General features: G+C 37.9%; 6 protein-coding genes across 6 annotated transcripts; 4 read left to right on the top strand and 2 right to left on the bottom strand.

The window, feature by feature from the left end:
* Window positions 1-155: 155 nt before the first annotated feature.
* Window positions 156-7,031, top strand: LOC111431444 (quinolinate synthase, chloroplastic). The gene is made up of 7 exons (XM_023068087.1): window positions 156-1,290; window positions 1,417-1,701; window positions 3,829-4,047; window positions 4,126-4,305; window positions 5,155-5,667; window positions 6,551-6,712; window positions 6,797-7,031. The coding sequence occupies exons 1-7, from the start codon at window positions 535-537 to the stop codon at window positions 6,848-6,850; spliced, it is 2,169 nt and encodes a 722-aa protein (XP_022923855.1). The 5' UTR covers window positions 156-534; the 3' UTR covers window positions 6,851-7,031.
* Window positions 7,032-7,893: 862 nt separating this feature from the next.
* Window positions 7,894-11,228, top strand: LOC111431448 (manganese-dependent ADP-ribose/CDP-alcohol diphosphatase-like). The gene is made up of 2 exons (XM_023068090.1): window positions 7,894-8,158; window positions 9,981-11,228. The coding sequence occupies exon 2, from the start codon at window positions 10,002-10,004 to the stop codon at window positions 11,022-11,024; it is 1,023 nt and encodes a 340-aa protein (XP_022923858.1). The 5' UTR covers window positions 7,894-8,158; window positions 9,981-10,001; the 3' UTR covers window positions 11,025-11,228.
* A 501-nt stretch (window positions 11,229-11,729) lies between these two features.
* LOC111431611 (high-affinity nitrate transporter 3.1) lies at window positions 11,730-12,958 on the bottom strand. The gene is made up of 2 exons (XM_023068302.1): window positions 12,742-12,958; window positions 11,730-12,395 (listed from the first exon to the last, which is right to left on the bottom strand). The coding sequence occupies exons 1-2, from the start codon at window positions 12,887-12,889 to the stop codon at window positions 11,896-11,898; spliced, it is 648 nt and encodes a 215-aa protein (XP_022924070.1). The 5' UTR covers window positions 12,890-12,958; the 3' UTR covers window positions 11,730-11,895.
* A 2,049-nt stretch (window positions 12,959-15,007) lies between these two features.
* Window positions 15,008-15,520, top strand: LOC111431669 (stigma-specific STIG1-like protein 1). Its single transcript, XM_023068376.1, has one exon. The coding sequence runs from the start codon at window positions 15,062-15,064 to the stop codon at window positions 15,407-15,409; it is 348 nt and encodes a 115-aa protein (XP_022924144.1). The 5' UTR covers window positions 15,008-15,061; the 3' UTR covers window positions 15,410-15,520.
* A 4,222-nt stretch (window positions 15,521-19,742) lies between these two features.
* On the top strand, window positions 19,743-21,714 carry LOC111431331 (putative pectate lyase 2). The gene is made up of 4 exons (XM_023067933.1): window positions 19,743-20,437; window positions 20,559-20,662; window positions 21,160-21,298; window positions 21,382-21,714. The coding sequence occupies exons 1-4, from the start codon at window positions 19,754-19,756 to the stop codon at window positions 21,598-21,600; spliced, it is 1,146 nt and encodes a 381-aa protein (XP_022923701.1). The 5' UTR covers window positions 19,743-19,753; the 3' UTR covers window positions 21,601-21,714.
* A 37-nt stretch (window positions 21,715-21,751) lies between these two features.
* On the bottom strand, window positions 21,752-23,432 carry LOC111431332. The gene is made up of 3 exons (XM_023067934.1): window positions 22,552-23,432; window positions 22,124-22,168; window positions 21,752-21,989 (listed from the first exon to the last, which is right to left on the bottom strand). The coding sequence occupies exons 1-3, from the start codon at window positions 23,342-23,344 to the stop codon at window positions 21,859-21,861; spliced, it is 969 nt and encodes a 322-aa protein (XP_022923702.1). The 5' UTR covers window positions 23,345-23,432; the 3' UTR covers window positions 21,752-21,858.
* Between the last annotated feature and the right edge of the window lie 1,131 nt (window positions 23,433-24,563).

Here is a 24,563-nt window from a genome sequence, read left to right as displayed (position 1 = left end):
TCGTGACAGAAGGCGACGGAAAGCCAGAGGGCGGCTGATGCCAATGGCGGTGGGCCAATGTTCCATTTATGATAGCAATTCGTTTCGCTTTTTTCAGCCATACCTTTCATTCTCCATTTTCATGGCTGCTGTTTCTCTTCTCTATTGAGCCATTTTTCTACATTCCGCCCTCCCCTCAACTTCGCAGCCGTTCCCTGTTAATCCATACACTTTCTCGTTCTCTATATCTCTGTTCATCATTCGCACGATTAGCTTCAAATAACAAGTTCAATTCTGAATATTACAGATTAAATCGGCTTAGAAAACCAGTGGAGCAGCCATTATCATCATCTACGTATCGCGATTTCTACCTTGCATTTAATTGATTGGCTCTGCTCGCTTCGCCTCTCCCTCTCTTTCCTTGTCAGATTTTGCTTGCGCTGCGCTCGAGGATCACGCTTTAATGCCCACTACTAATTGACCGCTTGCCCTTTGTTCCTCTCTCGTTCTACCTTCTTTGCATTTCGCGACCATCTTGTTAGTTTCCTTCTTGCAATGGAGTTCTCTGCGATTATGGCAAGTGGAGCTACCTCTTCTTCTGTTGTCTCTCTTTGCTGGAAACCTAATTCGAAGTGTACCGATTTCAAGTTTCTAGCTCAGAAGGCTCCCATATCGTTATTCGAGACCTTTAAATCTGTTCAATCGCCTCAACTTGACACCAATCCACTGAAATCCAGTACCCGAAGCATCAACTCTGGATTCTCATGCTCTGCTGCGACCCTATCTCCCTCGTCTACCACCGAGCTCGTCCCTTTTAAGCTACAGCGCCTGATTGAGGAATTCGAGTCCATATCCGAGCCGATTGATAGAGTGAAGCGGTTGTTACGGTATGCGACTCTTCTCCCTCCTTTAGATGCCGCAGCGAAACATGACTCGAGTCGGGTCATGGGGTGTACGGCGCAGGTGTGGTTGGAGGTGCGGATTGATCAAGAGGGCAAGATGAGGTTCGCTGCAGATAGTGATTCAGAGATCTCTAAAGGGTTTTGCTCATGTTTAGTTTCGGTGCTTGATGGTGCGATGCCTGAGGATGTTCTGAGATTGAAGACGGACGATTTGGCTGCTCTGAATGTGGGATTGCCGGGTGGAGAGCGTTCGAGAGTAAATACTTGGTACAATGTTTTGATTAGTATGCAAAAGAGGACTAAGGCTTTGCTTGCAGAGCTTGAAGGGAAGTCGCCATTTGAGCCGTTTCCATCTCTGGTTGTGACTGCTGATGGAGTTCATGCAAAAGGAAGCTATGCCGAAGCTCAGGTAACTGATGACACATTTAATATAAATTATGGATTATGTATTAACTATTGAAGATAAACACTGTTCATGTACAAAAGCTTGAAATTGGTTTCTGGTAGCAGTACATTTATTCAGTTCCTTTTACAGGCTAGATATCTGTTCCCAAATGATTCTACAGTGAAAGAACTTGTCAAAGTGCTAAGGGAGAAAAAGATTGGCGTTGTTGCACACTTCTACATGGATCCTGAAGTCCAAGGGGTGTTAACTGCTGCCCAGAAGGAATGGCCTCACATTTATATATCTGATTCATTGGTAATGGCAGATATGGCTGTCAAGATGGCTAAAGATGGATGCCAATTTGTAACAGTACTTGGTGTAGATTTCATGTCGGAAAATGTTCGTGCGATTCTTGATCAAGCTGGCTTTGGAGAGGTGCGTCTTCCTTCTCTCAAATTTCTTATTAACTTTTCATTGTTATCTCTAGATACAAGATGAACTGATAGTGAAAGTAGGTTAGAATGTAACTGTAACAGCTCAAGCGCTTTTCAAAACGCGTATGCTAAGGAGAGTTTAACACTCTTTTAAAGAATGTTTCGTTTTCCTCCCCAATCGAGGTGAAATCTCATAATCCACCCCTCTTCGGGTCTATAACAGCCCAAACCCGCCGCTAGTAGATATTGTCCTCTTTGGGTTTCCCCTCAACGTTTTCAAAACGTGTTTGCTAGAGAGAGGTTTCCATACCCTTATAAAGAATGCTTCGTTCTCCTCCCCAACCGATGTAAGGTCTCACAATCCACCCCCCATAGCCAAAGCCTAACACTAGCAAATATTGCCCTATTTGAACTTTCCCTTTCGGGCTTCCCCTCAAAGTTTGCAAAACGCGTCTGCTAGGGAGAGGTTTCCACACCCTTATAAAGAATGCTTTGTTCTCCTCCCCAATCGATGTAGGACCTCACAATCCACTCCCTTCAAGTCTATAATAGCCCAAGCCCACTGCTAGTAGATATTGTCCTCTTTGGGCTTTTCCTTTCGGGATTCAAGGTTTTTAAAATGCGTCTGTTAGGGAGAAGTTTCCATACCCTTATAAAGAATGCTTTGTTCTCCTCCCCAATTGATTTGGGATCTCACAATCCACCCCTCTTCGGGTCTATAATAGCTTAAGCCCACCGCTAGCAGATATTGTCCTCTTCGGGTTTTCCATCTCGGGCTTCCCCTCAAGGTTTTCAAAACGTGTTTGCTAGAGAGAGGTTTCCACACCCTTATAAAGAATGCTTCGATCTCCTCCCCAACCGATGTAAGGTCTCACAATCCTCCACCTCCCATAGCCAAAGCCTAACACTAGCAAATATTGTCCTATTTGGGCTTTTCCTTTCGGGCTTCCCCTCGAGGTTTTCAAAACGCGTCTGCTTGGGAGAGGTTTTCACACCTTTATAAAGAATGCTTTGTTCTCCTCCCCAACGATGTAGGATCTCACAATCCACTTCCTTCGAGTCTATAACAGCCCAAGCCCACCGCTAGTAAACATTGTCCTCTTTGGGCTTTCCTTTTCGGGATTCCCCTCGAGGTTTTTAAAACGCGTCTGCTAGGGAGAAGTTTCCATACCCTTATAAAGAATGCTTCAACTCTCCTCCCCAACCGACGTGGGATCTCACAGTAACTCTTTCAAAACCCTACTTCCTTCGCATGCTCTATGATTCGTTTTTATGAACTATTAAAGCCTTCGTAATAGTCTAGTGTCATCTCTAATTCAAGAAGTTTCTCTGTAAGAAGTTGGGTTTTAACCTTCCAGCGTATGGATGAAACTTGTTCACTTTACATCGTCTAGTGTCATCTCTAATTCAAGAAGTTTCTCTGTAAGAAGTTGGGTTTTAACCTTCCAGCGTATGGATGAAACTTGTTCACTTTACATCGTCTAGTGTCATCTCTAATTCAAGAAGTTTCTCTGTAAGAAGTTGGGTTTTAACCTTCCAGCGTATGGATGAAACTTGTTCACTTTACATCGTCTAGTGTCATCTCTAATTCAAGAAGTTTCTCTGTAAGAAGTTGGGTTTTAACCTTCCAGCGTATGGATGAAACTTGTTCACTTTACATCGTCTAGTGTCATCTCTAATTCAAGAAGTTTCTCTGTAAGAAGTTGGGTTTTAACCTTCCAGCGTATGGATGAAACTTGTTCACTTTACATCGTCTAGTGTCATCTCTAATTCAAGAAGTTTCTCTGTAAGAAGTTGGGTTTTAACCTTCCAGCGTATGGATGAAACTTGTTCACTTTACATCGTCTAGTGTCATCTCTAATTCAAGAAGTTTCTCTGTAAGAAGTTGGGTTTTAACCTTCCAGCGTATGGATGAAACTTGTTCACTTTACATCGTCTAGTGTCATCTCTAATTCAAGAAGTTTCTCTGTAAGAAGTTGGGTTTTAACCTTCCAGCGTATGGATGAAACTTGTTCACTTTACATCATGATACATTTTTTGGTCTCCTCTAGATTAATTTAGATGTTGCTGCCCAGCATTTAATGGTGGTGGAACAATTGAGGTATCGATAATGGTTCCATATATGCAGGTAGGTGTGTACAGGATGTCTGATGAACGAATCGGTTGTTCTTTGGCCGAAGCTGCAGCTACTCCTTCCTATATGAATTATCTTGAAATGGCTTCAAAGGACTCTCCCTCCCTGCATGTTATCTACATAAATACATCACTAGAAACGAAAGCCTATGCTCATGAGCTTGTGCCAACAATTACCTGTACATCTTCTAATGTCGTGCAAACAATTTTGCAGGTAGAACATATTCTCTCATTTGCATCCGTTCTGATACTTATTAATCTTTAATGTTCATCCTTTCTTTGCTTTGTTCAGGCTTTTGCTCAAGTACCTGAGTTAAATGTTTGGTATGGGCCTGATTCCTACATGGGTGCAAATATTGTGGAACTGTTGCAGCAGATGACCCAGATGACAGATGAAGAAATTGCAATGGTTCATCCAAAACATAATAGGAACTCGATTAGATCATTGCTCCCTCGTCTGCACTATTACCAGGTTTTTTGGAACTCTGTTTTTTTTTCTCTCTCTTTTCGCCCTCTCTTAATTATAGGCTATGGTTGAGCATGTATTGATAAAGCTTGTGCCTCTGAGTGTTATGTTAGTTTTGGCACCTTCTTCTGATTATTTTGATATGCTCAAGTCCACCACTAGCTGATATTGTCTTCTCTGAGCTTTCTCTCAAGGTTTTTAAAATGTGTATGTTAGGGAGAGGTTTCCACACAAGTATAAGGAATAATTTGTTCCCCTCTCCAACTGATGTGGGATCTCACAATTCATCCCCCTTCGAGACCCAACGTCCTTGCTGTCACACCACCCAGTGTCCACCCCCTTCGGGGCTTAGCGTCCTCGCTGGCACACTGCCTGGTGTTTGGCTCTGATACCATTTGTGACAGCCCAAGTCCACCACTAGTATATATCGTCTCTTTGAGCTTTCCCTCTCGAGCTTCTCCTCAAGGTTTTTAGAACGCGTCTGCTAGGGAAAGATCTCCACACCTTTATAAGAAATGTTTCGTTTTCCTCTCCAATCGATGTGAGATTTCACAATCCATCCCCCTTCGGGGCCCAACGTCTTCGTTAGCACACCACCAGGTGTGGTGGATTATGAGATCCCATGTCGATTGGAGAGAGGAACGAAACATTCCTTATAAGAGTGTGGAAACCTCTCCCTAGCTGACGAATTTTAAGAACTTTGAGGGGAAACCCAAAAGAAAAAATCCAAAGAACGGTTGGCTTGAGTTGTTACATTTTGTATCGTAGATTATGTTGATTGCCGCACCTTCACTGACCTGTTTGACCTCTAGATTACTGTTATTATTTGTTATAATATATGTCTTCTAATTTCAGGAAGGTACGTGCATTGTACACCATCTTTTCGGGCACGAAGTTGTGGAGAAGATAAACGAAATGTATTGTGATGCATTCCTTACTGCTCACTTCGAAGTACCTGGAGAAATGTTTTCTTTAGCGATGGAAGCAAAAAGAAGAGGAATGGGAATTGTCGGTTCCACCCAGAATATATTGGATTTCATAAAACAAAGGGTGCAAGAAGCTTTGGACAGAAATGTCAATGAACATCTACAATTCGTGTTGGGAACAGAGTCCGGAATGATAACATCAATTGTTGCAGCCATTCGTAATTTATTCAAATCTGCAAAATCCACTTCTGGAGGAGCAAAGATCAACGTGGAGATTGTCTTTCCCGTGTCATCAGATTCAATGACAAGAACATCATCAAGTTCATCCCCAGGCCAAAACCCGGTTGTACTTGGTGACATCAATTTACCTGTAGTGCCCGGAGTTTCCAGTGGGGAGGGATGTTCTATTCACGGTGGCTGTGCATCTTGTCCATACATGAAGGTTAGTATTTATAGATACTTTAGCACCCAAGTAACTTTTGTTCCCATGCAATCATAGTCTCATTCGATATGGATAATGTTGGGAAGGGTTTGTGTGTAGCATGTTCCAATTTGAATAAGGAATCGTGACTAAAAGCAATTTGTGAGATCCTATATCGGTTGGAGAGGGGAACAAAACATTCTTTATAAGGATGTGGAAACCTCTCCCTAATAGATGTGTTTTAAAATCGTGAGGTTGACGGCGATACGTAATGGGCCAAAGCGGACAATATCTGTTAGCGGTGAGCTTGGGCTGTTACAAATGGTATCAGAGTCGGACACTGGGCGGTGTGCCAGCAAGGATGCTAGCCCAAGGAGGGTGGATTGTGAGGTCCCACATCGGTTGGAGAGAGGAACAAAACATTCTTCATAAGAGTTGTGGAAACTTCTCCCTAACAAACACGTTTTAAAACCGTGAGACTGATGGCGATACGTAACGGGCCAAAGTTGACAATATTTGTTAGTGGTGGGCTTGGATTGTTACAAATGGTATTAGAGCTAGACACCAGGCGGTGTGCCAACGAGGACGCTGGCCACCAAGGAGAGTGGATTGTGAGATCTCAGATCGGTTGGAGAGGGGAACAAAATATTCTTTATAAGAGTGTGGAGACTTCTTCCTAACAGACGTGTAATGGGCTAAATCAGACAATATCTGTTAGCGGTGAGCTTGAGTTGTTACACAATTCATTCTTTTCCTCCCTTAAATTGATTGGATTGGATTGGATTGGAGGGAGAAAACTTGGCAAGCCAAAATTGTGTCATTAGTTTTTTCTCTTGGCATAATCTTTCTGAAACGAGACAACGTTGTCTAGAATTCTCATATCGTCTTGTATGGTATGATCCAGATGAATTCTCTAAGCTCTCTTATGAAAGTTTGTCAAAATCTCCCCGACAACAGAAGTGCAATTTCAGCACATGAAGCCAAGAGATTCAAACTGCACACAGTAACAGGAAAATCAGTAGCAGATATTGGGTGCGAACCAATCCTGCACATGAGAGATTTCCAGGTTTGTTTCATTGAATCCATGACCTCTTAGATTCCTCCTCTGTTCACTTGTATGAACTTCTCCTTCACTGGTTCATTTTTTCAGGCTTCAAAACAGCTGCCAGAGAAACTTGTTCATCAGATACTCAATCGGCATTAGCAATGGGGACGGTTTTAGCAAGTCAATCCATGCTAGTTTCTTCTCATCCGCTGCTGTTGAGCCAAGAACATGTGAATCATTCTCTCTTCTGAGCTAAGTTTTTCCCTGAATAACACAGCCATTTATGTATCATCTCACATAAATCTTTAATCACTACTAAATCTAGTAGCTTTAGATGATCGAGTATGATTTACTAAAATCTTTTATATAGATTTGTAACCGTTCTTGACTGTGTGACACAGAACTTATAGATTCATCGAGTTCTTGATAGACTCAAAAAATGGTCGTACCCTTAGGTTAAGATTCTCGTTTTCACAAGAACGTCCCTCCCAATACACTTCTTATCAATCTTCCAACTCCTCCAGACTTTTCGAGACTAAATCTTGACTTTCCTTGAGCCAGACAATGGAGGTACACTGAACATTCCAAGCTCACTGCTAGCAGTTATTGTCCTCTTCAGGCTTCTTTATTTGGACTTCCCTCAAAGCTTTTAAAACGTATCTGCTAGGGAGAAGTTTTCACACCCTTTAAAGAATGTTTTGTTCTCCTCTGACGAGGGATCTCACACACTCCATTCTCCCCTCCTGCTCTGAAAATGTTGGATATCTTTATTTATTTATTTTTATATAGAATTAAGGGTTGTAACCTAAATTAGAGATGAAGTGATTGATTGACCGAGGGGCGACAAGTTGCATTTGGTATGACATGTTGTAAGAATGATTCTTATTACTCGATGAACACCTCTGGTACCAATTATAAACGATGCTCATATAAAATTATAAAAATAAAATTTAAATTTTGAAGTAAATTTATCTTAATTATTTGTTATTTTATATTTTGTAACGAAAAAATCATTTTAGTTATTAACAATTGTCATTATTTCTTTAAAAAAATATATATTTAACTTGACCAACTATTTATCAAATATTTCAAAATATGATCGAATTTAAGTAATTAATGATTAAAATTAAAATATTTAATTTTTTTAGATTAATTAAAAAGAAAAGGATATCCATTTTGGGACCCACGATTTAAAAGAAATTGAATAAACATATTCGAGCCGCCGACTATTTCGTTAATTTCATTGGACCACGTAAGCACGTGTTCAACCGACACGCGTTAGGCAGTCAAAGGGTAATGTAGTCATTACGGTAATGTATTTGAGGCTATTTCAGTCAGTTTGATTTTAACAACTACCCTCGCAAGAACTTCTCCATTCTGTTTCTTCTATAGTTTTATTTCTCGGAATTTGGGTGAAGGACCCATTGTTGATTTTCTTCTCTCTTTTTCAATTCTCTAAGGAATCAGGTAATTTGAGTTACGGATTTTCCCTCCGATTTTTCACTCTTTCTTGTCATCTCATCGAAGTGATTGATTTTTTTTTCTCTCTAATTTATCTCGTCTTATGTGCAATTGACGTTCTACGTTATTCACGGAGCTTTTCGGCTTAATCAGGAGTTTTTTTAAGCATAATGCCTGGAGATTTCATCGCTTTCTTCATGATTAGCTTTCAATTTGTTGTTTAAGAACTTTTTTCTGCTTTCGAGTTTCGAGTTGAATGGTTTATTGATCGATATGTTGCTGCATTGGGAACTTTCTCGAGTTCAAACACCTTGGCTATTGTCCTACTATCTGATTTCTGTTCTTTTAGGTTTTAGGGTTTTCACGATAGGGGGTTTACCTGTTCTGTTTAGTTATTAGCAGAAGATTTTAGAATGCCTTAGCTATTTTTGTCTGAGCTCTCTGATTGATGATTGAGGTATAATTTTGAACAAGTATACAACATTCTTGTGAATTGACGGTAGTTTGGATGGTAAGATCGTTTTCATTTGAGGTGTTGATTTATTTTATCAAGTCAAAAGAAATGCTCTGTGTCTACTTTTCCTTGAAAATTATGCCATGTAAGAGTGCATCGAAGGCTTGTTGGCTTTATACTTGGATGTCACGGATGAAGATGAAGCTTCTAGTTCATAACTTTTTCTTCTTCCACATGTTTTACGTCTGACAACTCCTTGCATCAGAAAACTTTTCAATTCACCATAGTACCGATCCAGACTTTTTTGATCTCTAACCTTTCGTTTGCCCCGTCTTCTTTTTCTACGTGAAAGAAGAGTGCTGATGTAGTAGCTGAAACCCATCACTATCAAATATTGTCCTCTTTGAGCCTTCCCTTCTGGGCTTCTTCTCAAGGTTTTTAAATGCATCGAGTAGATAAAGGTTTTCACACCCTTATAAAGAATGCTTTGTTACCATCTCCAACCAATGTGGGATCTCACAATCCACTCTCCTTCGAGGTCTACCGTCCTCGCTGACACTCATTTTCCTCTCCAATCGATGTAGAATCTCACATCTGACAAGTTACTTGGGGAGATTTTCTGTAACATGTATCCTTCATTCCTTTCATTTTGGTGTCTTGTGCCTTGAAATTTCATTTGAAATTATTTTTTGATAAAAGAATTGGTTGTCCGATAGTTTATTTCTGTCATTCCAAGTCTGGAGAATTGAGAATAAGGCCCCTTCGCAAAGTCTCTATTCTTCTTTCTTTTATCTCTAAAACAGATGGCAGCACATTAAGGAAAAGGAAAGGACTTCTTTTTCTTCTATAGTTATCTTTTATTCATAACCTTTACCCTCAAAAGAAAAACAAAATCCCACATAAAGAGGTGAAAGAAAGAAAGACCCTGATAGTGTAGCATGCTTTAGGCTTTGCTGCTTTGGTACCACATGAGACAAGCCTACTAGAACAACCATGCCATAGAAAAGCACATGGTGCCTGATGTTAGATGCTAGATACATATGCAAGGCATTATCAGGGGGTAAGCTTTTGTTCAGTCGAAGACGACCATGATAATAAATGAAAAGGTTTACCGTACCATGGTTTGTCAATAATTTTCATCCTATTCCTCCTATACTTGCCATGTTTGGATTTTACTTATAAAATTTAGGGTCACATTTGTTACCTAGACGTTCACATAGCCATAGGAAACTCTCTGGACTTTCGTTGTTAGTGTCTGGTTCTTTTAATTGCATGGTGACCATTTCTCGAACTTGTGGCCAAATAACTGTTATTTGCTTCTTCAAGAACTTCTTTTATGGGATCTTATTCTTATAATTCATGCTGTTCTGATAGGATTCACGTGTTTACTACAAGATGGCATCTGCGAATGGAATAGAAAGTGTAAAAGGAAAGCAGCCTTTATTTTCTTTCGGTGTTATCTCCGATGTTCAGTATGCTGATATTCCTGATGGTCGCTCATTCCTTGGCACTCCCCGTTATTATCGACATAGTATTCATGTACTGAACAGAGCAGTGCAAAACTGGAACAACCATCAAAAGCTTAAATTCGTCCTAAGTTTTGGAGACATTGTTGATGGATTTTGCCCCAAGGACCAATCTCTTAGCTCTGTAAAGAAAGTAGTTAGTGAATTTGATAAGTTTAATGGTCTGGTATATCATATGATTGGAAACCACTGCCTCTACAATCTTCCACGCAAAGAATTACTTCCATTATTGAAGATTTCAAAACTTGATGGAGGTCTTGCTTATTACGACTTCTCGCCTACTCCGAATTTCAGATTCGTCGTACTTGATGGTTATGATATAAGTGTTATTGGTTGGCCTCAGGATCATCCAAACTCAATGGAGGCCCTCCAAATTCTATCCCAGAGAAACCCAAATGCAGACAAGAATAGCCCATCAGGATTGATTGGCTTAGAAAGAAGATACCTTATGTTCAATGGAGGAGTTGGTAAAGAACAATTGAAATGGTTAGATGGTGTACTTCAGGAAGCAACACATTTAAAGCAAAAGGTGATTGTTTGCAGTCATCTGCCCCTAGATCCTGGGGCGACATCTTTTGAAGCACTTCTATGGAACTACGACGAAGTAATGAACCTGATACACAATTACAATTGTGTCAAAGTTTGCCTGGCTGGGCACGATCATAAAGGTGGATATACAATTGATTCCCATGGAATACATCATAGAGTTCTTGAAGCAGCCCTTGAGTGTCCCCCTGGCAGCGACGCGTTCGGACACATCGACGTCTACAATGATGGACTGTATCTTATTGCTACAGACCGAATGAGCAGCTCAAGAATGCCTTTCGATTCCGATCGAACTTGTGACAGTGAGAATGGCTGCATTACAGACCCTTTAACATCTACATTATAAATCATCTTATGACGTATATATTTCATGGTCATAAGTATATAGCCATTCGAAAAGGGAAAACTACGAAATTTTAAGTTAGATTCCCTCGTAGAAAGGGCTGAGGATCCCTCAAAATTTTCCTTGTCAAATATGTGGTGGAGAAAGAAAACGAAAAATGGTTTCGAATTTTTTGTTTATTGCTAACTACTATACACCGTTTTATTATTATTTTCTTTACTTCAAGCTATTACGAGTAGGAATGGTACTTGATGTCTTCCCAAATACTAAATGGGTAAAACATTATATGTGTTTATATATACATCATTTTCTACCTAGGATTGTATGGAAAGAAATTAAGTGATGGTAGATGCATTATTAATAAATGCATGAATTTCCCATTTGTTTATAATCTATATTGTTTATTTTCGTCCGAACAAAAAAAATTATTGAATGAAACTATCACAATTTTTTACTATTTAATATATGAGAAGAGATTTTTTAGTATTACAAATATAGGTATGAAGATTTGAATTTCTAACCTCTAACATATTAAGTATAGATATCTTTCTTTTTGGTTTCAAAAGTCATATTGACGGGGCTCGAGAGAACTTTCACCAACAAAATATCCTGGGGTAGAACAATGAAAACATACCGAAATAGTAAACTTGTACTCCACCATGTTCTAAGGTTGGCAAGCTATGTATCTACCCTAATGAATGAAACCCCAAAGTCCAATATATTCAAATATTGTCATTAATCGACACATTCATAATTTAATACACTTTATTTTCCATCTTTTCACCTAGAAAATTACAGTACAAGAGAAATCCAAAATGCAGAAAGACTTAAAAAAAAGAACTCAGAAGCAGAGCAAGTTTCCATCTTTGTTAACTTACTGTCCCGGCGCCTCCGCCTTCTTGGCCTTTCTCTTGCCGGCTAAGAAGAATCCGGACAAAGACAGCACAGAGAAAGCACTGAAGCAAACAGAGGCAATATCAAGTGAGATATGGCGACCTGTGATCGCTTCGATTTGAAACAAGTTCGTGCCTTTTTTGTTGTCAGTCGTTTGCCCGTAGCCCACTTCATCGCCGGCGGAATTGAAAGCGTAGGCCCGGACGAAGAAAGTTCCCGTTGGAATGTCACGCGCCACCGTCCACTCGAACTTTTGTACCGTCTTGTTCCCCGGATTGTACGGCTTTCCCACAATGAGGAACTGGCAGGTCTTGTCCTTTGAGAGATCGTCCTCTGTTTTTCTCCAGGCCCGGTCCACTTGACTCACCGGCGCGTAGCAGAGCTTCGCCTCGACGGTCTTGTAGCTCGAATCCGACCCAGATTTGACAGTCCCGTTTAGAACCCAGGTCACACTGATTTTATCAACACCCGCTTTGAGAACTGCAGAAAGAAAAAGACAACCCAGTTGTTAGAAATGGGTAAAGTTCCAATTTTGGATTCAGATCAAGCACACAGCTAGTGGATATGTTTTCCCTTTCAAATTTTTACAACTCGATGGATCCAGTGTCCTTGTTGTCACACTGCCTCCTATCCATCCCCATTCGATCTTGTGTCCATCCTTCTTCGAGACTCAGCCTTATCGTTGACACATCGCCTGGTGTTTGATTTGTAACTGTCCAAGCTCATCAACGTAGATATTCTCCATTTTGGCTTTCTCAAGGTTTACCCAATGCGTGTATTAGGGAAATGTTACAAGAGATCTAACAGTGGAGCTGAAAAATCGTACCTTGTCCAGGTTTAGGTGAAGCAGTGACCTCCAAACTTCTTGGAAGAGACGAGAAATGGATATGTCCATGAGAGAATCCCAAGAAACAGAACAGAAACAGAGCAGCCAAGAGAAACCCATTAGCAGACATATTGATTGAACCCTCCATATTTCAGCAGACTTGAGGACGACGACGATGACACTCATAGCAGAAGTAGGGAGCTGGGTTGGTTTTATATACAAGTGGTGACAGAACAAGTCAAAGTAGCCCAAGTTGGGCTCACGAAAGAGGGAATTTCAGGGACTACACTTCATTAAAACGATGATTACTTTGGCTCTAAACTCCTCTGAAAAGACGAACGGGGAAAAGGGTTTGGGTTTATTTTAGTGGGTTTGACTTTCATAGGAGAGATTGGGCAGCATGAGAAGACATTGGATTCAAATTTTAGGGGTTGAGCTAGACTAGGGATGCAATGTTAATCTTTAAGTTTTAACTCTCTAATACGTTATCGTTCCAAATATCAATAACCAGTTACACTTTATTTTATTGAAAATTAACGAGTTAATTAAGACTTTCACCTTAGAAGAATTAGTGAAGAATGAATTGAGGGTAAAAATTGTCACACTTATTTAAGTTTAAGATCGATATTGATATAACCGTATAAATTTAAGAAAAAAATGGATTTCTTTCATAAGTTTTAATATTAATAGACCCACGTTGTGAGGTAGACAATGTATAGAACGAGTATCTACGACGACCGAAAATTTTTGTTGTAGGGCTTAGGTGAGCTTTAGAGACAGGGAAAAGGCAAAGGGCAATGGTATTTGGTTTGTCCATTTTCTCAGCGTCACACTTTTATTTTATAATTTCATACAACTACCAAATGGTCAACTTACTCCCTCACCACCACAAATATCCAAAATTATCAATGCTATACCACCTATTTTTCTACAAATCCAAATTCATTTGCTTCACATGGGTGTTGAATCCACACTTTTATGCGATACATAAATGAACCGATATTACATCTAAATGAGAGCTGTCCTTAAATGTTTAAAAGTAGGAAAAGTCATTACTTATACCAATAAGATGCATCTTCTTTTTTCAGTAGCTCAATCATGAAAATTTCACGGCTATGGTGATGGACAGAATGTTGGGGCCATAAGTGCGTAATATGAATTCCAAATCTTGAGCCTGAGTCATTACAAATTAAACCGTAATATTAAAAGTTAAATTTATAGAAAAAAAAATCTTTGAAAAATAATAGGTAAGTATAAATATATATAAGCAGTGATTTCAAATCCCGAGGTTAAGCGTACTCTGGCAACTTTACGTAAGGCAGAGTTTGATTTTTTGTTTGAGGGCTCCAAATAAGGAGTCGAGCCTCAATCAAGGACATGTGGTGTTAGCCTCAATCAAGGACTCCAATAATGCATTCCAGAGCCATGAGAGCTTGTTCTAAAAGTCTAAACTTTAATTACCCAATACAATGATAAATAATTTAAGAACTCAAGATGATTTAAACAGCAAGGGACCGGTAAACTAATTCTTAAAAGAAAACATGTTATCACCAAATCTGTACGAGTCATATGTTATAGAATAATCTCAAAATACATAACAGAATAGATAAATATCAAGACTTGTAGCAGAACAATCTCTAACATTAGGAACACCTCAAGTCCAGAATTTTGACCAGAATTTTAAATTTAAAATCGACATATAATGATCAAACATTTTTTTACGTTCCATGCAACCTGAGTCTTAGTGGTATGGAAACCATTCTAACATAAAAGTCCAAATCCTCAACCATTCTTCTCATAATTCATAAATGATAGAACTTTACAAGGCAAGGTTTGACCCTCCATGTGAAGATTAGGTGCTGGTCATCCCAATTACAATGAAAATGCATGGAGATTCAAAAAAGTGGGTATGAAAACTCAAATCAAATACAAATCAAAGGTCAAAAAAAGGGAAGAAAACATGAACAAATTAAAGTGTAAGAAATTTCAAATAATATTAAAACAACGAGAAGGTCAAACACAGAATCTATAATTAATAAATAAAAAATAAAAGTTAGTGCTTTTTTAGCGTCTTTTAATTCGTTCATATCACAAAAAGCTTCATGAAGAACTCGTCTTTGCTTGCCTAATTATAGCCTAACACGTTTTAATTCAACTCTTAATCGTTGCTGTTTTAGACTCATCCACTATAATTCGCCTATATATATATACCCATCTTCTCTAAAATCTCCAATCCATTACAAATCCATTAGAAATGAGGAGTTTTGTAAGGCTTTTGTTCGTGGTGGCCTTGGCCTTGGCCTTGTTAGCGCCTCTTGCCATGGCTCATGCAGCCAAAGAAGATTTGAAGGTTGCATCACTGTGGGGGAGGGGCGGGTTCTTCTCTTATCGGTATAGGCCTTACCAAGCGGCGGTGACATGCGATAGGAGTATCAAGGTGTGCCGTGCCAAGGGCAGCCGTGGGCGCAATTGCTGCAAGAAAATGTGCGTGGATTTGAAGACGGATAGATACAATTGCGGCAAGTGTGGGAAGAAATGTAAGTACTCGGAGATATGTTGTAAAGGGAAGTGTGTGAATCCAATGTTTAATAGGAACAATTGTGGCGGCTGCAATAATAAGTGTAGTAGAGGAAGCTCGTGCGTTTATGGGATGTGCGGCTACGCGTAAATAACGATGGATTGTTTTGATTATTCGTTGTTGGTTACTTGAAAGTTGTTGATTCAGTTCATATTGATTAATGTCATATATCAATGAATTAATGGATTTGTTTTAAGTTGATGTTGTTTTGTTTATAATCTTGTTTTGATTAATGGATTCCTCTTTTTCTGAATCATATGATCAATGGGACTATGGAAGCTACATATCATTCTCATATGAAACAACTCGTTTGATATAACATATCAAGTCATGGGTATAACGTCGATCCAATCCAATCGATAAAGTTTGGGTTGAAGTATGAACTTATTTGAATTGGGATTGGTTTAAATAAATGAAATTTTTATAGATTGAATTCTTTAATGGTTCCTCTGAACTTAGTTAACTTTAAAAAAAAAAAATTGCTTACCACATGTCGTTTTCAATGAAGATCATCATGGTGGTCCTTCGAAAATGTAGTACTGTTGGATTTCGGGATGCTAGAATAAAAAAGACCTGATTGTGAGTCACTCTCAACCCGAGTCAAAAAAGCTACACAAAACCCTTTTGACAGGAAAAAAAAAGCACAAGGCCTACGACCGGTTAACGAATAGTGATGCATGTCGCTCCAATGCATATATACATATATTTATTTTATTTTCATTTAGTATCATAATTATTTTATTATTATTATTATTATGGTTCAACAACTCTTAAAAAAAAAAAAAAAAAAAAAAATCTATTTGGTGCATCCACTTGTAAATGATCCAAACACAAACTAACCTACTAAAAAATTTATGGCTGAGTTAATAAACGTTGTTTAAGTTCAACTTTTTGGTTATCTGTAAAAATGTTCTAATTCGACTTCCCTCCCACTTTTCTCTCTCACTTCACACTTTAACTCACCGTTCTTACAGAGAGACGCTTTCACATCTTCTTAACTCAAAATGGTAAATGGTTGGGGTGAGGAAAGATTTTTTTTTTTATAGTGTAACCGAGAACATATCCAGTGGAGATGGGGTGGGGCCTATAGCTCAGAGGATTAGAACATGTGGTTACGAACCCACAACCGGCCAAAAAGGAATGACTTTTTCCTCTGGGAATAGGAAAATCATGATGAGATAGCGAACCCAAAGCTATGCAACACAAACTAAGAAGCGTTTTATAATTGAGTGAAGTTGAAATTTTTTGCACTAAATTTGTGTCTTCTTGGCAATTCAGCAGCCTGAAAGATTCAAGGATCAAAAGGTGAAATTAGATGAAAGAAAGGTGGCTGATAGAAAGAGAGAATTAGATTAGAACATGAAATGCATGGGAAACCAACAAAGTTAGAGAAAATTCAAAGGTGAAAGAAAGAATAATAAATAAAGGCGTGTTAGGCACATGGAGGCCTCGTTTCCATTGCCTACCACCTTTTAATCCAATTCTTAATGGACGCTATTTTAGACTCATCCACTATCATTCCATATAAATACATACCCACATCTTCTCTACACCCTCATACCCAACAAAATGAGCTTCTTTGCAAAGCTACTATTTGCGGTGGCCTTGTGCGCATCTCTCTCCGCGTCTGCCGCAGCCAAGTTAGAGGACGACGAAGGGTTGGAAGCTTTAAGGCTACTTAGCTCGCTTCGGGCCAGGAGGGGCTTCTTCGCTTACATGTTTAGGCCTTACCAGGCGCCGAGGACATGCGATAGGAATGTAGAGGTGTGTCGGGGCAAAGGCAGCTGCTGCGGCAACAAGTGTGTGGATTTGAAGAGGGACAGAGTTAATTGTGGGAGGTGCGGGAAGAGATGCAAGTACTCCGAGATGTGCTGCAATGGAAGGTGTGTGAGGCCCTTGTTCGATAGGAACCATTGTGGAGGCTGCAATAATAAGTGTGGCAGAGGTAGCTTGTGCGTCTATGGGATGTGTGGCTATGCATGAGTGATGGTAGGGGAACAAAATTGTTACTCTTAAAAGAAATTATTTTGATTCTTTTTTTTTTTTTTTGAATGTAAACAAATTGTTTTGATTATTCATCATACGACAATATAATTCATTTATTGAGTCTCAATGGGTTAAATTAATAAAAATATACTTCATTTTTTTTAAAAATTGAAAAATAAGATATTGATTTTTTTTTACGTGCATCTAGTTGGTTCGATTGATTTGTGCTTGAGCCGGATGATGAAAAATTATAATGTCCGGTTTCTTCGGGGATGGATTCATAATAATTCACCTATCCTAATAAAAAAAATTAAAAAAAAAGATTTGAATGAACAGTATTAAGAAGTTAAGAGTATGCGTCATAATTATTACGAAAACTTGCATGGACCAATGATCTTTTATATAATTTTCAAGTAGTAATTTTAAGTACTATTGCTGGTAACATAGGCTTAATGAGAACTATTAATGATTGATGAACTCGCAGATCCATTTGCAACTCTTTTGTAAATATTGACAGAATGATACTTTTTTACTGTATTTCAAATACTTCATACGTTGACAAATAAGTTATTGGTATTCTTTTAACGGTTTATGTACCGTCATTATTATTATCGGCACTTTTTTTTTAATAAAAATAGTTAATAATTTGTTTTAAAAATATCCTTTATTTTTTACCATTAGTACCCTTACATTTGAATCGGAAGATGGTTTATGAGGTGCAGACACACAACTTCTGTTCATATATTGACCATAAGTACTTGGAGATTGCTGATTAGCCTACATCTTATTCAATATATAACGGTAGTACTAGAACTTTTTCGAAATTATCAAATTTTTTTAGTACTACGATAATAGAGACTTTTTTTATTCAACATTTGACACGTCATTTAATGATATATTATTTTATTTTATAGATCCCACACAATTCTTAAATAGTTGAAAATAGTTATCAAACATGTTTTTGTTAAAGACATTTATCTTAACTGGTCGGATTTTGCTCACTTCATTAAAATTTTGTATTCAAATTTAATCTGAGTAGAAAATTATGCAACCCATTTATGGTTGTCTATGGTTCTTCCTCGAATTAATTCTATAGAAGTTTCGGTCGATTTTATGCACCATTATTTCATTTCGTTCTATTTATGGACTCGAGTAGAGTGAACAATACAAAACATAGATAAAGTACGTAATCTATCAAACTTAGTCTAAACCGAGCCACGGTATGCGGCACCTCCCTCTTTAATTTTGTGGCTCCACATTAGTTTGGTCTAAACACTAATCTAAGCACTGAAGTATATATTAGACATCACGACCCTCCAACCACCGACCATGACTCGGAGCTGATGTAAACTTGTGGTTAAATTCTTGAATATGTCTTTTTGGATAGGTTCCAAGAATGTCGGGCAGCCACCCATGACTTTTTGCTTTAGAACTTCAAAAAATTAAAAAATTAAGCTAAGCTTCAGAAGAGCCATTCCGGGGACAAAAGACGTGCTGTTAATTTAAATAAATTCCGACAGATATATATAATATATATATTATATGACAATTTAAGTAAACGAGTATTATCTAAAAAAGGAAAAAAGTAAACGAGTAATTATTTAATTTAGTCAACGATGCAGAATAAAATATTTAATTGTAGACGTCAGAAGTTATTCAGTTCATTCACATGCGTACGGAAAGTACCCAAATTCATTATTTAAATAATAATAATAATAATAATTTATGTGTTGTACCAAAAATTTTATAACCCATATAACATAAATTTATTCTTTTTATTTTTTTTAATTCCTTTCCCGTCTAGAAATACATTAGGTTCTTAAAAAAAAATACTGTAGAATAAGAGATACATGAATAGATTATAAACCCATGATATTAGGGCAGGACTCTGATACAATGTTAGATGAACACGTCTCTCTACAATGATATGATATTGTCCACTTTGAGTATAAACTTTAATGACTTTGCTTTGGGCTTCCCAAAAGGCCTCATACGAGAGAATATTTCTTGATTATAAACTCATGATTATTCCCTAAATTAGCCGATGTGAGATTTTCATCATCCAACACTCACAATGTACGGGGCCAGCGTCCTCGTTGGCACACCATCCGATGTCTAGCTCTGATATCATTTGTAACAACTCAAACTCACTACTAATATATAATTACGAGGTAGATCAAAATTTGATCGAACACTTTCACACAGACATGAATCTTGACCATTTATTTGGCGCAACCTCAATATTATATGATATCTAACTTCTTGGAACAAGTAAGCCCAAAATGAAGCCGTGCGATCACGTTTAACAATCTGACTTAAAAAAAGGTGACTAAATTATGTTCTTAGATCGTGACCTCCACTTCTCCCCATACTCAAATCCACATATTTAAGCCCCTCAAAGTCACCTCATTTATCAAACCTTCTTCAAACTGTGCATTCCTTGTAGCCATGGCTTCCTCATCATCCCACCTTCTTCTAACTCTTCTCATCATTATCTCACTCATCCAATCCTCCTATCAAGATTACTACACCCCAACCAAGAACAACATGAACATAATCGACTCTTGCTGGCGTTCATCCTCCAATTGGGCCAAAAACCGCCAAGCCTTAGCCAACTGCGCGGTGGGCTACGGCAAGGACGCAATTGGAGGCAAATTTGGCACCATTTACGTAGTCACCGACCCATCTGACAACCCTTCAAACCCCAAATATGGAACGTTGCGTTATGGTGTGATTCAAAACAAGCCACTTTGGGTTGTGTTTGCTAAGAGCATGGTTATTGTGTTGAAGAATGAGCTGATGATAAATAGTTTCAAGACCATTGATGGACGTGGTGCTAATGTGGAGATTGCTTATGGGCCTTGCATTACGGTGCAAGGGGTTAGCCATGTTATTATACATGGAATTAGTATCCATGATTGTAAGCCTGCCAAAGCTGGGCTTGTTAGAGACACTGTCACACATGTCGGCAAACGTAGAGGCTCTGATGGTGATGCCATTTCTATATTTGCTTCTTCCCATGTTTGGATTGATCATTGTTACTTAGCTCGATCCACTGATGGTCTTATTGATATCATTCATGCTTCCACGGCTGTTACTGTCTCAAATAACTACTTCTCCCAACATGACAAGGTAAGAATGTTTTTTTAAGATTCTTTTTGTCAAATTCCATGTCAGTGTAAAAATTCTCTATAAGAGTGTAAAAATCTCTCCTTACAAACACATTCTAAAATTTGGGTTTCGTTTTTGATAGGTGATGCTGCTTGGACATAACGATGGGTTCACCGATGATAAAATTATGAGGGTCACCATTGTCTTCAACCGCTTCGGAGCTGGCCTTATCGAGAGGATGCCAAGGTAAAAAGAAAACACTATAAAATGTTTTCACAGCAACATATACAAGTCATACATTCATACTTCATCATCCCTTTCACTATACAAAAAATCTCAAGCTTTTAATATTCTCGGGGTATCAGAATTTACGAGAAAATGCTACACAGACGTGCAATAACGTTTTTTTTTTTTTTTTTTTTTTTTTTTTTTTTTTTTTTTTTTTTTTTTTTTTTTTTTTTTTTTTTTTTTTTTTTTTTTTTTTTTTTTTTTTTTTTTTTTTTTTTTTTTTTTTTTTTTTTTTTTTTTTTTTTTTTTTTTTTTTTTTTTTTTTTTTTTTTTTTTTTTTTTTTTTTTTTTTTTATTGTTAGGTATCATATCCATTATTTCGTGTCGTGTAAATTAAAGACTAACCCTTTACTTATTATCAAAATTTCTTCTAGTTTAAGACGAAATTTGTGATTTAACGAGTGTTATATGAATATCCCTAATGTTTTGTTATCTGGGTGTTAATAATCATATAGGGTTCGGTTCGGTTACGCCCACGTAGCCAACAATCGATACGACGAGTGGAAAATGTACGCGATAGGTGGAAGTGCAAACCCCACAATCTTCAGTGAAGGAAACTACTTCGTAGCTCCCAAGAACTCAAATGCCAAACAGGTACTACATAGCAACAACCACTTCACTTCAAGAATCAAAAATTTAAATTTGGATGTAAAATAAAGCATTTGAACAACGAACAGGTAACAAAGAGAGAGGTCAACAAAGGGTGGAATAACTGGAAATGGAGATCCTCAAGAGACGTGTTCTTGAACGGCGCTTACTTTGTGCAATCTGGGTGGGGAAGTTGCAGCCCATTCTACACAAGAGCTCAGTCCTTTCCAGTGGCTCCAGGCTCCAAGGTTCCAGCTTTGACTGCAAATTCTGGGCCACTTCGTTGCTCCATTGGCAAACGTTGCTGATTAAATTACCCATGTTTTGTTAATCAAAGTGCTATACCCTGCTTCGTTCGAAGCTTGTGAGTATGTAATTTTTGGCACTCACGAGAATATTTGCTGAAACCACAGCATTTAAATGACGATAAAAGTTCTCTATTTATATAAAAATAATAAATGGATATAAGATATTTGACTATAATAAACCGTACCCTGATATTTCTACAAAATTGTATAATTAATCTAAAGTATTTTGATTAAATTACAACATTATAAAATGGATGATTAAAAAAGCCTATTGTCGTTGGTTTGAACCCCGCAGGTTACCGGAGCTTTGGCTCTTACTCTTCTTAAGAACCATATAGCAGCCGCTGCGACTACGAACAACCCGACGCCCGACACGGCCGCTGCTGTCCCTGCAATTTCAGTATGCAAAAATATTATTAGTACAAAGAAAAAATATTCTAAAGTAAATGAAAATCTTTACGTGTCGGATGGACATCTCTAATTGGAAGTTCGTAGAATAAAATTTGTTTTTAAACTAGCTCACCTGAAATTACTACAACCTTCCTCTTTTGTTGAGACTGGTCGTGATCTGCAGAAATGGTAATTACACAATTTATTCAATAATATAATGTCGAGTTGATATAAGATTAATTGATGATAAAAATATTTTCGAACCCTTATAAATTTTTTTAATTGTTAGAGACTATATTGTAATACTAAATTTAATTTTTTAGAAATTAGATTAAGAATAAGAAACGGGTAAGAATTCCCGTAGAAGAATCATTGCTCCATTCTCGTAAAAATAAATGAGAAATTTCACAGATATAAAAAAAAATGAAATAGGTGTGTTAGACGAACACAACTCTACACAATAGTATAATATTGTCCTATTTGAGTATAAGCTCGGATGGCTTTACGGGATTTATAATAAATTGAAATTTATTTTTTATGACAAAATAAAAATTCACTAACCTCCACAAAAAGTAGTAACATTCCGTTCCCCACAGAGGCACATAAACTCTTGACTCAGAGTATCGAATCCACAAGTTCCTCCTCCTTTCACCATATCCTGACAATGCAAACACTTGGTCGACACCGGAATATCAAAATCAACCCGAATCCCATATTCCGGCACCTGATCGTACGGCTGATCCGGCGCCCCAATGCTCTTCCAATACACACTCGTGTAGCTCGAACAGTACCTAAGCATCAGCCGCAATGATTCCGTCGCCTTCGGATAATACGAGCAGCACGACATCGCCCCCAACCCTCCACCGCACTTCGGCAAGTGCCTGCACAGATAGCTCGCACTATCGCACGACGAATCGCACCGCTCCGGAAACCGCTCACAGAACATCGGCTTCGGAGCCACAATTACGTTATCTTCGCTACAATTGAAGAACAGGTAGTCGTTTTGGGAGGAGAGCGAGAGGTGGGTGCTTGTGTCGAGGCTGAAGGGTCTTGTGGGGCGGAAATTGTCGGCATCGTCGCAATTCCACATAAAGGGGTCGGTGATTTTGATGTGGCGTTCAATATAGCTTATGGTTTCAATTGGGTATCTGCCTGAGGGGGTTCTTAATTCGAGCTTGCCGGAGTCGGTGCAGTCAAGAATGTGGCGGTAGTATGGGCTGCCGCAGCCGTCGTCGATGCCAAATGGGTAATTGATTTGAATTTGGCCGCAGGAAGTTCGGCATTTGGTGGATTGAATTGGGGATGAGAAGAGAAACAGAGTGAGGATGAGAACAGAGTAGTGGGAGAGTGGCATTGTTTTGGGAGATGGGTTTGGTGTGACGAGGGAATGGAAGCGTAAGGGAATTTGTTGGATGGGTAAAGGGGCTATTTTGTTGCTTTTGGTGCGTTGGATGGGTGCTTTTGGCTGTGCGTTATGAGACCTTTGCTGGGGTTTCAAGCGATTCTTTTGACCATCTTATATACTTTCGTTCTTTACTGCATTGGGAACTTGAAACAAATCTGTTGCTTTTTCCTTCTATGATTCTTGCCTTCAAACTTGGGTAAGTAGCGTAAGTGTGTTTTAAGATCTTGAGGGGAAACTCGAGAGAGAGCTCAAGAAGACAATATCTTTTAGCGGTGGACTTGGATTGTTACCGTTTCTATTTTAGTTCCGTCGTGACGTTGGGTTGGTTTCATATAGCTAAGTCTAATTTTTTGGGTTTCGCACCAGGTTTTTTTTTTAAGTCATTTCTTGTTGAAAATTTTGAAACCTTTGGTACCCAAGATTCAAATAAGGATTTGGAATCTGGATATGACACCTGATGAGCTAGACATTTCACCATATCAGCTACGACATAATCACATTATCTACTTGTCTTGTATTGCTTTTAAAACACGAAAGTTTTTAAACAAATTTTGTCTTTACTCACTTGCTTCTTCATATGAGATCACCAGACGTAAAATATTTATCTGACATATATAATTACATAATTTATACATTCTAATCCAATTTAATTCTTGAATTTTAATTTGTAATAATTTAATCATTCAAATCTCTCTCTCTCTCTTTTTTTTTTGTTAAAGTTTGAAGGTCGATTAAAAATAACAATTAAAGCTATGCAAATACCTAACTTTGATAGAATTTTTATTTTACGATTATAAATTTTAAGTTGTCACAGAATTAAATTGTTACAAATTTGAAAATAGAGAATCTAAATTATTTTATTTTTTTGACAAAATAATATCAAAATATATCCCTTCTTTCTTTTTCATTTCTTATCCTTCCCAAAATTTTTATTTATTTTTCATCTTTTATTTTTTTCAATATAATTTCTATTAAAAAGGGTAAAAATCCTATGAAATAAAAAAAATATAACATAATATTTAACAAAGTCTTAAATCTGTTCATTTCTTAGGGAAAAAAAAAAGACAAGTCTAGAAGACCCCGAGATAGGATCTTATTAAACCTTACATGAGAAGAGAAGAGGAGGAAAAAAAAAAAAAAAAAAAAAAAAAAAAAAAAAAAAAAAAAA

The sequence above is a fragment of the Cucurbita moschata genome, unplaced genomic scaffold, assembly GCF_002738365.1.
Source record: "Cucurbita moschata cultivar Rifu unplaced genomic scaffold, Cmos_1.0 Cmo_Scf00036, whole genome shotgun sequence".
NCBI classification, from domain to species: domain Eukaryota; kingdom Viridiplantae; phylum Streptophyta; class Magnoliopsida; order Cucurbitales; family Cucurbitaceae; genus Cucurbita; species Cucurbita moschata.
The sequence above is the reverse complement of the archived record's forward strand: the minus strand, read 5'-3'. Positions and strand labels throughout refer to the sequence as shown.

Excerpts from the sequence above, each read along its gene's own strand:
- LOC111431669 (XM_023068376.1), top strand. The coding sequence starts at position 15,062 with ATGGCTCATGCAGCCAAAGAAGATTTGAAGGTTGCATCACTGTGGGGG.
- LOC111431611 (XM_023068302.1), bottom strand. The coding sequence starts at position 12,889 with ATGGAGGGTTCAATCAATATGTCTGCTAATGGGTTTCTCTTGGCTGCT. Across the intron at positions 12,396-12,741 it reads TTCACCTAAACCTGGACAAG|TTCTCAAAGCGGGTGTTGAT; the intron begins GTACGATTTTTC and ends TTCTTTCTGCAG.
- LOC111431331 (XM_023067933.1), top strand. The coding sequence starts at position 19,754 with ATGGCTTCCTCATCATCCCACCTTCTTCTAACTCTTCTCATCATTATC. Across the intron at positions 20,663-21,159 it reads CTTATCGAGAGGATGCCAAG|GGTTCGGTTCGGTTACGCCC; the intron begins GTAAAAAGAAAA and ends ATAATCATATAG. Across the intron at positions 21,299-21,381 it reads AGAACTCAAATGCCAAACAG|GTAACAAAGAGAGAGGTCAA; the intron begins GTACTACATAGC and ends AACAACGAACAG.
- LOC111431444 (XM_023068087.1), top strand. The coding sequence starts at position 535 with ATGGAGTTCTCTGCGATTATGGCAAGTGGAGCTACCTCTTCTTCTGTT. Across the intron at positions 4,048-4,125 it reads TCGTGCAAACAATTTTGCAG|GCTTTTGCTCAAGTACCTGA; the intron begins GTAGAACATATT and ends TGCTTTGTTCAG. Across the intron at positions 5,668-6,550 it reads CATCTTGTCCATACATGAAG|ATGAATTCTCTAAGCTCTCT; the intron begins GTTAGTATTTAT and ends GGTATGATCCAG.
- LOC111431332 (XM_023067934.1), bottom strand. The coding sequence starts at position 23,344 with ATGCCACTCTCCCACTACTCTGTTCTCATCCTCACTCTGTTTCTCTTC. Across the intron at positions 22,169-22,551 it reads TGTTACTACTTTTTGTGGAG|ATCACGACCAGTCTCAACAA; the intron begins GTTAGTGAATTT and ends CCATTTCTGCAG. Across the intron at positions 21,990-22,123 it reads GAAGGTTGTAGTAATTTCAG|GGACAGCAGCGGCCGTGTCG; the intron begins GTGAGCTAGTTT and ends CTGAAATTGCAG.
- LOC111431448 (XM_023068090.1), top strand. The coding sequence starts at position 10,002 with ATGGCATCTGCGAATGGAATAGAAAGTGTAAAAGGAAAGCAGCCTTTA.